General features: G+C 46.8%; 1 protein-coding gene across 4 annotated transcripts in view; it reads left to right on the forward strand.

The window, feature by feature from the left end:
- The first annotated feature begins 1126 nt into the window (after positions 1-1126).
- The window catches only part of Cdca7l (cell division cycle associated 7 like), a 42838-nt gene continuing 31184 nt past the window's right edge, over positions 1127-12780 (forward strand). For all 4 annotated transcript variants that reach the window (XM_013347095.2, XM_026781677.1, XM_026781684.1 and 1 more), the window contains exon 1: positions 1127-1278. In XM_013347095.2, the coding sequence (XP_013202549.1) occupies positions 1255-1278 (24 nt within the window). In that variant the 5' untranslated portion in view covers positions 1127-1254. The remainder of the gene's footprint in view (positions 1279-12780) is intronic.

Below are 12780 nucleotides of genomic sequence, written 5' to 3' on the forward strand. Positions count from 1 at the left end.
CAAAGCAATTGGTTACTCCCACAATGGTCAACTTCAAGGGATTTGCTTGTGAACATTGCCTCTCCTAGTCCTGAGTTACCACTGGAAGAGCTTCCACGCTTACAGGGCAGGGCTCGAGCCCATTGCTCACACCCGTCTACCTCAGTGTACGGAGATTCTGCCCAGGCAAGCTACTGTGAGACCACCTGACCACTGCCCATGCTAAAGTTTTAGACATTTCATTTTCCAGCTTCTGAGGCTTGCTTCTGGCCTCCCTCTGTCTCCGCTCATTAAATGCTTCATACTTGTGACTAGGGCTCTAAGTCTTTGCAGCCCCTACCCATTCTAGACCACTAGACTACCACAGTTTTTACCTCATGGCATCTAACTTGTTTGTGCACTTTCATTATTACATTTATCACTATTAATCAGTGGTAGGAATTAGACTACTAATTATTCCAATTATCTGTCAAATTAAGAGATAAAATGACATAATTATCACCACAGCACTTGAATTATCAGTATAGTTATTCATATTACCCTGTGGGTGGGTAATGGCTCCTGGCCCATAGAGTCCAACCTAGTGGGCAAAAGACTTTTGTCCATTCCTGGGTCCTCAGGCCTAGCCCAGCGTTTCCATGGTGAGTAGTAGATGCTAGTCACTAGTGGGAAGCTCTGGCTAACAGGATGGGGTCTAGCGTGCAGTGTGCGGTGCGCCCCACACCTCTGCTCAGGATGAGCAAACTTGGGTGGTTGTTTTCGCTGTGAACTGGGAAGTCAATGTTTTGTAGTCGCGGAGACCCCGCCCTTCCTAACAACAAAATAAAACCAGCTCCGTAGCCTCCGCCAAACCCTCCTGGAACTCAGGCCCTGAGGCCCCAGAGGCTGGCACTGTACTGCTTAGTGGACCGGGTCCACTCAGAAACGCGTGTTGCCCCAGCTCGAGTCTCCCGCGCGAGCCGGGGCGGACGGCTCCACCGCGGCCCTGCGAGACGGGGGGAAGCCCGGGCACGCCCACACTCCCCGCTATGCAGGCTGCGCGCACCCTGCGCGCGCTCCCGCGCCGGCCGCGAGGCAGGGACCGCAGGTGGGGAAGCCGGGTGCGGGCGCGTGGCCCGAGGCGGTGCGAGGCTGCGCAGAGCGCGCGGCGAGGCTCGGTCCCCCCGTCCGAACTCAGTGCGCTGCTCCACGGCAAACTCCCTGCGCGCTGCGTGCTCGGGGCAGCGCCAGCCCGGGTGGCCGCGTGCAGGGCGCAGGCTGAACCAGGCAGGGAAGATGGAGCAGGCTACGCGCTCCCAGGTGAGGCTTCCCCACCCCCAGTCCCTGTCCTCGGCCGCTTTCTTTCCATCCCGCTGCCCTGCCCTGCCCTGCCCTGCCCGGATTCCTGGCGTGGGGCTGTCCACGCGGAGTGCACGGTGCTGCGAACTTAGGTACTGCAGGTGTGTGCATGGCTCCCGCCATGCCGCTCCGAGTCTGAAGGCCTGGCGGGTGCCACTAATACTCAGGTGGGGGACGCCTACCTAGGAGCTGCGGGCTGGGATCAATGGGGCGCTGAGCTCGCAGACCTGGGGGAGGGGCGCGCGGGAGGGCAGCGTGCTATCCTCCTTCCTTGCCGGAACTGGCACAGAGATCAGGAAGATTAAGAAAAAAGCAGTTAAGAGCAAAACAAAACAAGTTTGAGACTCATAGTATCCCGATCTTGGTAATGGAGTTTAAAAGGAATTGCTGTGGTGTTTTTCTAGAACTTTCATAAATGTTTTAAAGGAATTTACCACTTGGGGCCAATGGTAACATCTTTAGGCCAAGTTAAGAACTTCAAGATTTCAAGTCTTCCGCAAACGCAAAGCGCAAACCCTTTATGCATTATGGGCCCAGCTAAGTTTTGAAACTTTACGAAGTCTCCCGAACGGTCAGGAAGTAGTGGGGTTGTGATTTCTGTTAGTTTACAGTTCCAAGGTCTCTAAAAACGACAGCAGCCACAAGAAACCCAAACGGACACACACCTTTTTATGTAGTGGAAAACAAAGCATTTTTTTTTAAAAATGAGCTAAAAACACCTTTGTAAAGAGAAGGAATCGGCCATCCCTCTGTGCCTGAGTTCTGGGATGTCTCATGAAGTTGCCTTTCTCGTCCCCTCACCCCTTCCAACCACACCTCCAGCCAGGGTCCGCCTCTGTAGTCTGCCTGGGCCTGGAGAAGCAGCTCCCTGGCTTTGCTGGACCTGACCTGCTCAGGCCTGGGACTTAACTGAATGCTGGCAATTTACGAAACTGGCCAGCAGACTAGCTCCCAGTGCCCACTTTGTCCAGCTGGTGACTGCAGAATACCTTTCTGAAAGTGGACGTTTGTGAGAGTATTTTAGCAGGTTTCTCCAGTGAAGGGAGTTAATAAAAGCCAGAAAAATAGTACTGAGCCAAACTCCGGCTTAGATTTATTGCTGCTGCTGTTTTTAAAACACATAACCTATCCTTCTCCAGGACTTAACACCTTTGGAAAGAATTGTTTTGTTTTCCAGACAGTTCATTGGTCCCAGAGTGACCTCCAACTGAAACAGCAGTTAGAACCTCCCACCCTCCCGCCTCCTTCTGAGTGCTAGAATTCTTCCCAGTGCGGGAATACTGCCTCCTAGCTGTGCTGGGATGGGGCTCTGTGTGCTGGGCAGTCAGACCAGCTCCAGCCCAGTGGGAAGAGATTTGAGCTTGTCCTCAAAAAATGTAATTTATTGTGTCCTTTCTAAAACCTGTTATTTTACTGCAAAGTTCGTTGCAGCTTTGATTCTTGTATTCGTGATCTTTGAAAATTCAGGATGTCCAAAACTGTGTAGCTGGTAGTGAATATTTTATTTGTTAAGCAATGAGGCTGATTTTTGATAGTTTTGAAATAGTAAACTACTTACTATGTGGAGGTAATCCACAAATTACATCCTACCCATTGAACAGCAATTGGGGCAAATTCCTATATGTAAGACAGTCTTTTTTTTTTCTTCTTTTAATTGGCAGCACAAATTAAGGTGATGATTTTTTTTCTTCTGGAAATCTTCCTGTTTATCAACTTATCATAATTGTAATTTGAACAAATTAGAGTCTTTCATTGAAATGGGCTGAGTGTGTCTGTGCAGTGGGCAGGCCAGTGACCATTTCAGGCAGTGAGATGTTAAATTTCTAGAGCCTGAGGTGCCATGGCTGCACAGTAGCAGAGCCCAGCAGGCAGTGACTCTGATCTCACACATGAAGTAAATAGAATTTCCATGCTTTGGAAAGCACAGCACTCCCAAGGTGTTTCCCCAAAGCGGAGCCAGGGAGGCCCCCACGTACATTCCAAACCACTTTCACGGCTGCTTCTCTGCCACCTGTGATCTCCAGCCCCCACCCCAGGGTTGGGGTCCTTGTTGGCTGGCCACCGTGTCTTTACACTGTAACCGGAGTGACAGGATACCCATGTGCACCTCAAGGTGAGGGTGCCGTTCCGCACTGAACTCCACAGTAGGGCTCACTGGAGCCTGAATGTCTGTCGCTGTCCCCACAACTTTTGTGTCTCCAGCTTGCAGGTTGGAACCTTTGAGAAGGACATGATACCGAGCGTTCTCATGCGTATGCATGAAGCATGCTGCTGATGGGGTGGTGAGAACACTTTCTGGCATTGACCTCACGGTTTTCTGGTTTAAAATTGCAGTGCCCAAAGCTCACTGACCACAGGGCTCATCTGGGATTTTGGGAAGGATTTGTCACTCTAACGGTCCGTGCATATGAGATTGACTTCTTGGGGGTCACAGGTATTTGATTTGATGATGACAAAAGCAGGAGCCAGCGAGTTGAGCTAATTTACCAGTGTCTAGAGTGCAGAAATGAGACTATCGGTGAGCTCTTTGGATTCCCTGCATACTAAAGTCGCGTCCTTTCTCCTTAACACTTTGGGGATGTTTCCTCCAACATCTAGATTTGTTTGTAAAAAGGCTTCTAGTTTTAGTGAGGAGTGATAAGAATTGGTAGGATTTTTAATTTCCCTTTTACTTTATGAAAAAGTAGTGGCCAGGGAATGTTTTGAACTGGATGGAGGAGAGGAATCTTTAGTAAATGTAGCTGAGGTTAGCCCTCAGAAAAGATTATCTTCCATGTGCACTCTGTGTCCAGAAACACTTGTGAAGCCGTGGCCTCTCACTGCAAAGACTTTGTGACTGATTAACAGTTGATACTTCCCGCCTGATTTTCTTCATGGTCATCAGACCATTTGTCCCGTGTGTGTGTCTCCCGGGCATTGTTAAATCAGAAGACCGAAGACCAGAATGCTGTTCTCTCCACTTCCTTCACTGTAAGGTCCTTTGAACCTCTTCCATCTCTGTTGCTTTAGCCCCGGAGAAGCCCAGACCCATCCCTCTCTTCCCCTAAGGAATGGAAACGGTCACTTCCTTTTCTGAGTCATGTGGTGCTAGGTCCCTAAAGTTGGAGGTTAATTCTCCCTTCAGCTCTGTGAAGTAGATCGTGTTATCTCTTTGATCAGGGTAACTGACAGCATCCCACTAGCTCGGATTGTTTTCAGAACTGCTGTCTGTCCCTTGCTTGGGGTCAGGAGGAGCTGAGGGAGACTTGAAGTCTTTGCCTGCTTTGTGTTGTCACTAACACTGTAAAATGGGTCAAGGATATGGGGACACAGCAGTGCACTTGGCTGCTTGGCTGTGAGGACTGTCAGGACTCTTTCATGCCTCAGCTAGAGCAGCTGGCTTGTCAGGGCCTGACAGGTGTGAGCCTCTAGTGTGTTTGATTTTGGCAGGGGGGGGGAGCAGGGGGAGCCTTACCAGATTATATAAAAGTCAGTTTGGGAATATTGATTTTTACATGGGAACACTTTTACTAAGTTTTATATGGTGTATGAACATGAGGACGTGGAACTCTGCCCACCCTACTCTCTGGACCTCATTTTCTAGAGAGTTCCATCCAGTGTTGTTCCCTGCCATAGTAGTCTGTTTGGTCTTTTAACCGTGCTGTCTTCAGTACTGTCTATCAGACCGGGATCTCTGAGGAGCCCAGAGGCCTTTAGTTTAATGCTAGATGTCTGTAGTGTTCCATTGATGACGTGTGTGTGTGTGTGTGTGTGTGTGTGTGTGTGTGTGGGTGTGTGTGTGTGTGTGTGTGTGTGTATGTTTATGCTGGATGTCTGTATTCCATTGATTACATGTGTATGCATATATTTTCTGTTGACAAAAACTTTGGTTTGTGGCGGTGTCTCATTTAAACATTGTTAAATGTATTTACCATCTCAAAGGGATGTGTCTGATTCTCAGTCAGTAGGAACCGTTGGCCCCTGGCTTCCCTGGGGTAGGCATCCCCACTGTTCTGTGTCTGCTGAGGGAGAGCAGTTCTGCCCTATGTCTGTGTCTATAGTGACTGATGCTGTCCAGAATTGAAGCTGAGCCTGGAGAAAAGTGTCGGATTGTCCTAGACATCTAACCATTACTTTGATCTGGTCTAACTTGAAAGCCAACGTGCACCTGCAGGTGCCCACAGTGCTGTGAGGGACTCCCAGGGAGTCTGCTGCCTGGCCCGCATGCTGCTGCTTTCAATAATAACCTTCCTTACAGCTTTCCTGAGACTCTGTTTCATGTTGCAGTTGGCTATCTTGATCATAAACATTATGAAAGTTTGCTCATCATAAGGAGGTTTCTGGGTTTTGCTGTTGTTTGGTTTAGTTTTTTTTTGAGACAGGGTTTCTCTGTGTTGCTTTGGATCCTATCCTGGAACTCGCTCTGTAGGCCAGACTGGCCTTGAACTCACAGAGATCCACACCATATAAAACTTAGTAAAAGTGTTTCCATGTAAAAATTAATATTCCCAAACTAACTTTTATATAATCTGGTAAGGCTCCCTCAGCTCCCCTCCCCCGCAAAGTCAAACACACTAGAGGCTCACACTCTGCCTCCCTAGTGCTGGGATTAAAGGCGTGTGCCACCACTTGGTTTATAAAGAGGTTTCTAAGAGATGGAAAATCAGGCACTTCTGTTAGTAAGTGGGTGCAGTCAGTTAAACTTTCTGAGATGTGTAGGTAGCAGCATTCACTTTTTGGTATATGAATTGCTTCAATAAACTTTAAGTAACAGTCATAGAGTCCCTGAGGCCTGGAATTGGGCCAGCAGGGCTGTCAGTCAGGGGTGCAGTTCCTGGAGTTGTGGTCCATAGATCCTCCTCGGAGACAGTTGTTTGTTCTGCCCTGCAGTCGGATGTAGAGCGGCCTGTAATTCCTCTCCAACATGCCCCCGTCTCTGCAAAAACAAGAAAAGAAAAGAAAAAAAGCTCTACCCCATTCCCCTTCCTCACAATCTGTGTTTACTGGAAAGTTCCCTACCCCAAAGAGCATCAAATGGAAAGAAAACCCTGACTTCCTGACCCTGTAATCCCAAACAACTTTGGTGCAAAATGGTAGTGTTCTTATTTTGGTTTCAAGCAGAGAGTTAAGAAGAAATAATATGTGTTTACTATTATTATTTATTCTCTCTCCCCAAAACAGACCCAGACATCTTTCAGGGAGGCAGTTTTTTTTTTTTTTTTTTTTTTTTTGGTTGTTGTTGTTTGTTTTTTTAGCAGCTAAAAGCCCTGGGCCCACCCAGCATTCTGTTGCTCTTTCCCAGAACCCCTTACGTTCCTCTCCCTTCACCTCACTGCAGAAGCATCCAGCTGACTGCAGTGGCCCACACTACCAGCACCAGGCACTTAGCAGAAAGCATCTGTGCCAAGGACCTTTCCTTGAGCTAACTGGCTGTCATTAGGATTTTATTGAGTGTGCTATTCCTTGAGGCACAATGCCAAGAGCCTGGTGGGGTCAGCCGCCTGTATGAGTACTTTAGAGGTGATCATGGCTCGGTTTATTGAGTGGCGTTGTTCTTAGTAGGGCACACGTATGCCATGAGGCCCCTGCAGAATGGCTTCTGGCTTCTGTGTGCCCAGGAGTGAGAAGAGCTGTTCCCTGTTGGCTTGGGTGAGCAGTGACAGTGGTCCCTCTGCAGACTGTCTGCATCCAACAAGCTATGGATGTGGGGTCATTGCTTCTAGGAGGAGGCTTCCTGATGTCAGCCACTTAATTCCCAGGTGTCAGACCTCATCAACAATGTCTAAAGACGATATCTTGTCCTTCCATAGATCAGGTTACTGCTGAACCTGGAGAAGTGGGGCCTGAAAACAAGGCAGAGTAAAGTCTTATGCAATAGCCAACTTTATCCAGAGCACCCTTTTAACCCTTTGAGGGTTGAGAAGAGTCACATGAGTAAGGTTATGGTTAATTGCCACTTTAAGAGACAAGCCACGCCCATTCCCCCGTGACCCCCTGCCCTCTTCTCCCATCTTGATTCTCATTGTTCCCTTTTGGCGCGTGCTCCCTCTCTCCTGCTCCCTTCTCTGTCTCTCTCCTTTCTCTTCTCCTTCTTCCCCCACTCTCTCACTCCTCTAAGTAACAAATATCCAATTCTATTCTGTACAGTGTGTCTGTCCATGTGCCTTCTACCTGCTGCCTGCTCACACCCCTGGGCTCGCTGGGACCAGGCCGCCCAGGACCAGCCGCTGCTCAGGAACCGACAGCCATCTCTGCCTGGGACTAGCTGCTCTGTGGGCCCGCTGCCTACTGCCACCGGGGATCTTGCAGCATTTTTAACAACAAGGACAAGCTAACACATGGACAAAAATGTGTTTTTTTCTTAGGGGCACATGTTAGCTGCTACACTGTTGAGGAACACAAAACACATTCCCAAAATAATTCTGGATTTTAAAGAAATGGAGGTCACAAGTTGGCCCTGCTTTCTTCTAGTTTTGTCACACTCAGAATCCCCACGTGACTCGATTCTTGCGCTGCGTTCCAGCATGACCCTTCATTACTGTTCCCATTTCTGCACAGCACCCAGTACATAGTAGGTGCCTCCGAGTAACTCACGTGTGTTCTGGGTCACGGGGCTTCTACTTTGCTGCCTCTTTGAAACCTTGGCCCAGCCAGGGAACTGTGATTCTTTAAAGGCAGTGTGTGATCTTGTTAGTTACCTCATCCCTCTGCCCTGGTACCTGCCAGCATTCCAGGTTCTGCCTGACTGATGATGAATGTGTGATATGATGGAGAAGCCATCTTTATTGTGAGCCTCTGGTAAAGGCCTGGGTGTGTTTGATATTCTGATGTTGTTAGTGACAGACTTTAGACTCCCTCCGTGGTTGACCTATGATGGCAGTAGGTATAGTCCCCAGGGAAGGCAGTGGCGGGTACAAACTTCAGTTTAGAAAGCTCAGGAGAGAGATGCCAGTTCTTGTGTGCTGACGGTTAAATAGGGGCAGGGGAAATGGCTCCGTGGAGCACTGAGCTAGTGTAAGACCCACTCCCAGAGTCCCAGCACCCACATGAAAAGCCAGGTGTGGCAGTGTCTGCTGGGAAGGCAGAAGCAGGAGGATGCTCAGTAAGAGACTGTCTCAAAAAAAGGGGGGGAAAAGGTGGAGGGTGATTGAACATCCTTGACGTCAAGTCTCTACACTCAAGCACACCGATCTGTCCCACACACCCACATGCACCCTGGTGCCAGGGCTTCTGTCTCTTTGCCCTAACTTCTCTGAGAATACATAGTGCAGTGAGAGACTCAGTGTTTTTCTGCTGTAACTGGAATATTCCACCTGGCATACTGTTTCACACTGTTCATCCGTGTGGTAGCCTGTGTCAGAATTTCATCCTGTTTTGAAGCAGTCTCACAGTATGTAGCGCTGGCCTGAAACTCCCTATGTAAAGCAGACTGGGCTAAACTCAGAGACTGCCTGCCTCCGCCTCCCCAGTGCTGGAATTAGAGGTGACTTTCATGCGCATGTTGGCATCTGTCCATCACTATAGAGATGCCACTCAGGCCCTTTGCCCATTCCTTAGCAGAAGTTTTGTAGTTTTGGGGTTCTAGTTCTGGATGTTCTTTATCAGATAGTATGATCTGCTCTGTAGGCTGCCTTTGTACTGTTAAGGCAATATCTTCTGACAAAAAAAGTTACTGACTTTTAGGATTTGAGTTGCCAAAGTGAGCACAGAAATTATTTTTTGTGTCGCTCAGTTGTAGAGTTCCTGACACGCCAAGGCCATGGGTTCATCCCTGAAGCCCAGACAGCAGACACAAGCCTTTCATTCTGGTGACGTCTGGTTCACTGTGAGCCAGTAGACAGAGGTGGCTCTCTTCTAGGTGTTCTAATTACCTTTGTAGTGGTTCAGAAGAAGAGTTCCGTTTTGTGTAGGAACTTCCCTCAACACTGTTTATTGATAAGAATGTCCCTCTGATGTGTTGCTGCTCCTTAGACAGAGTGACCTCCTTCTCCAGGTAGTTTCAGTCCGTGCCAGCTCCACCTGCTGGATTCCACCAGCTTTGCAGTGTGGACTGAAGTGGGAAGGGGATTCTTCCAACTCCAGTCTTACTTATCTTTAAAAATGTGTGAAATCTGCAGGTAGGTTTGCCTCTAGGGTGCCATGTCTGGTACACCAACAGAGAAGGGTGTTTTTTCCTGTGTCTCCCAAGTCTTCAAATATGTTAGTTGGTGTGTATGTTAAAGCTTCTGCCTCATTGCTCATTTTCATGCCTTTTTAAGTGGAATTGTTTTGTAATTTCTTTGTCAGACTGTTGCTTGTTAGTGTTGTCAATTGCTCGTCGTCTTTATATCCTGGGACATTACTGCACATCTGTGAGTGCTGACTGCTCCACGTGGACCCTTCTGTGCCGCTGCACAGGGCCAGTGCACAAGGGTATGTTAGGTCCTAGCAGGTGTATTTTACTCCTTTTCAACCCTGATGCCCTTTATTTATATTTTTTTCCTTGCCTGACTGCTCGAGTTTTCAGGCCCGCATTGCAGAGGTGAAAGGAGGTGTGCTCACTGGCTTGATCCTGGTCTTCAGACACACCAGTCTGCTGCTCACCAGTGGGTAGATTAAAACATTGATGCAGTTCTCTTCCATTATTGTTGTGTTTGTGTTTTTCTCAGTTGCCTTTTTTGTATTGGCTGTGATGGTTTCTTCCCCTCGACTTCAATATAATGTATTTAAATTCCACATGTTAAGCTGTTTTGCACTGTGGTGTCACAGCTCGCTTGGTCAAGTCTGCATCTCTTTTGCTGCTTCAGTTCCCTAGTGTTGTGTGAAGGGGTTTACCTCATGAGAGTGTTGCTCTGTCCTCTTGACCAGTCTTTACCTGGCCTTGGTATCAGCTAGTGGTCTCCTCGGTGGAGTTAAGGGATGTTTTTTCCTCTTCGGCTTCTCCAGGAGAGTTGGGGGACTTGTGTGGATCACTCTGTTACGTGTTTTACAGAGTTCACCACTCAAAGTGTCTGTTTGTGACAATACTTCTGGGGACAGTGTTGAGCAATGATGCAATCCTTACATCTGTAGGTCTATTCAGATCTTCTTTCTCTGTCACTTACCGGAACCTGTTCATCTATGTGAGCCTCATTTTGGCATGCTGTAGGTCTCCTAAATTCTTTGTTTTTAAAAGCCTTTGTAAAACTTAATAATGTCCCTACTTTTCTTTCCAAGTTTTAGTGCTTGAAGGGTCCCTGTTTTCAAGTCAGTGAACTGGAAGGTTTGCTAATTTTGTTAATATTTTGAAAAACCAACTTTGTTCAATCGCTTATTCTCTGTTGTGATTTTTATCTCCTATTTTGTCACAGCTGTGATCTTAGTAGTTCCTCCTGTTGGCTTTGGGTCTACTTCACTGTGTGTTTTTCTGCTTCCTTAATGTATGAAGTTAATGATCTTTCTTTTCATTTGCACATTTACAGCTGTGCCTGTCCCAGGCCTCATAGTGTTTGCTGTGGTGCACAGATGTGGGTCTGTTTGATTCAAGACCCAGGTTGAATATTTGCTTATACAAATAGGATGTTTTGTCATGGAACTCCAGTCAGAATACAAAGCAGAATCTTCTGCATGTAGGCTGAATGTGATCTATTTGTTCATAAAGCTGCAATGTTAACAGAGTGGTGGTACAGAGGCAGGTAGATTTCTGTGAGTTTGAGGCCAGCCTGATCGACAGAGCAAGTCTAAGACAGCCAGGACTGCACAACAAACAAAACACAAAAAGAAAACAAAACAAAATCTAGCAGATTTTGATACTATGTGATTTTCCATTTATGGCATCATGGGGCACTCAATAAAGTTTGGATTTTGGAGCATTTTAGGTTCTGGATTTTTGAGATGGGATGGTCTGCTTGTCTCTTCTCGTTTCTTGTGATTTCTTTTTGGTTTTATTAGCTGCTTGGAAGAAAGCTTGTTGTCTGTTTACCTGTGAACTTGCAGCTTTCCTGTGATCCCTGATTCCCACTATAATTCTTGTCGGAAAAGATAGTTTGTTTGTTTGTTTGTTTGTTTATTTATTTATTTATTTATTTTTGGTTTTTCGAGACAGGGTTTCTCTGTGGCTTTGGAGCCTGTCCTGGAACTAGCTCTGTAGACCAGGCTGGTCTCTAACTCACAGAGATCCGCCTGCCTCTGCCTCCCGAGTGCTGGGATTAAAGGCATGCGCCACCATCGCCCGGTGGAAAAGACAGTTTTATGATGTTAGTTATTTAAAACCTGTCACATTTATTGTATAGTCTAGCACATGGTCTGGTCTGAAGAGTGGGTAGTTCTATGTATATATTTGAGAAAAATACATGCTTTGTTGAGTTGTGTTGTCTGTGTCTTCTGGCTGGTTTATTGTAGAAGGCTGCTTTCTTCTGGGCTGTTTACTCTTCCATCCTTGCTGAAAGTGAGATGTTGATGTCTGCATGTGTTACGGCTACGCTGCTCTTTTCTTGTATTTTTGGAGCTTTGGTTTTGGAGGGTGTATTGGGAAGTCTTGCTCACACTGTCTCTGCAGTAGCTGTGTGTTGTGTATGTGCTGTCTGTCTGTAGCTATTCCCTCTCCCTTCCATTTAATAACCTTTTCTGGTTTTTACGTTCAGCAGGATTATGTTTTCAGATCTGATATCAGTCTCCTCTAATAAGCAAATTAACATTTAGTTTTATCATTTCACCAAATAAAATAAATAAACACATTTTGTGGGACTGGCGCTTAGGCCCAGGCCCTGAAGCGTAATAGCAAGTCTTCTGAACTGTGCCACGAGCGTTCTTTCTGAGAAAGGGTCTTGTTAGGAGTTCATGCTGACCTCACTTACTCTGTAGTCTAGGCACCCTTGGTCTTCCTGCTTTAGCTCTGGAGTAACTGAGATTGTAGACATGCTACCAGGCCATGTGTGGCCCTTTCTTCTTGAGATGGGGTTCCCACTATGTAACCCACACTGCCCCCCAAGTGCTGGAACCTCAGGTATGCATCAGCTTCAGTGTTCCTGGTACCTTAGAGCCTTTGTCCCGCTTGCCGTCATTACTGCCTTTCTTTATGCTCATTTCTTTATTTTTTTCTTTCTCTGCTTTTGTTTTTGTTTTGAGACAAGGTATCTCTGTGTGACTATGACTGTCCTGGAACTTGCTCTATAGACCAGGCTGGCCTCAAACTCACAGAGATCCGCCTGCCTCTACTTCCCAAGTGCTGGGATTAAAGGCGTGCACCACTGCTCTGGCTCACCATTCTTTAGTGCTTTCCATAGATGTTTTCTGTGGTCCTGACAACCAAAGATAGCATCCTATCTATATTGTAATATTTTAATAGTAATCTAACATTATTAAAAGCTGCCTAGTGCATTTCCATTCTCTAGCTTTTGTTACTGATTTTATAAATGACATCTTTGTTATGGATTCATAAGTTTTCTCATTCTGTAGTTAATAAAAAAGAGTTTCTCTGTATTTGTTTTTCTCTTGTTTAAGGTGTTTGTGCAGCTCATTTAAAAA

The sequence above is a fragment of the Microtus ochrogaster genome, chromosome 1, assembly GCF_000317375.1.
Source record: "Microtus ochrogaster isolate Prairie Vole_2 chromosome 1, MicOch1.0, whole genome shotgun sequence".
NCBI lineage: Eukaryota > Metazoa > Chordata > Mammalia > Rodentia > Cricetidae > Microtus > Microtus ochrogaster.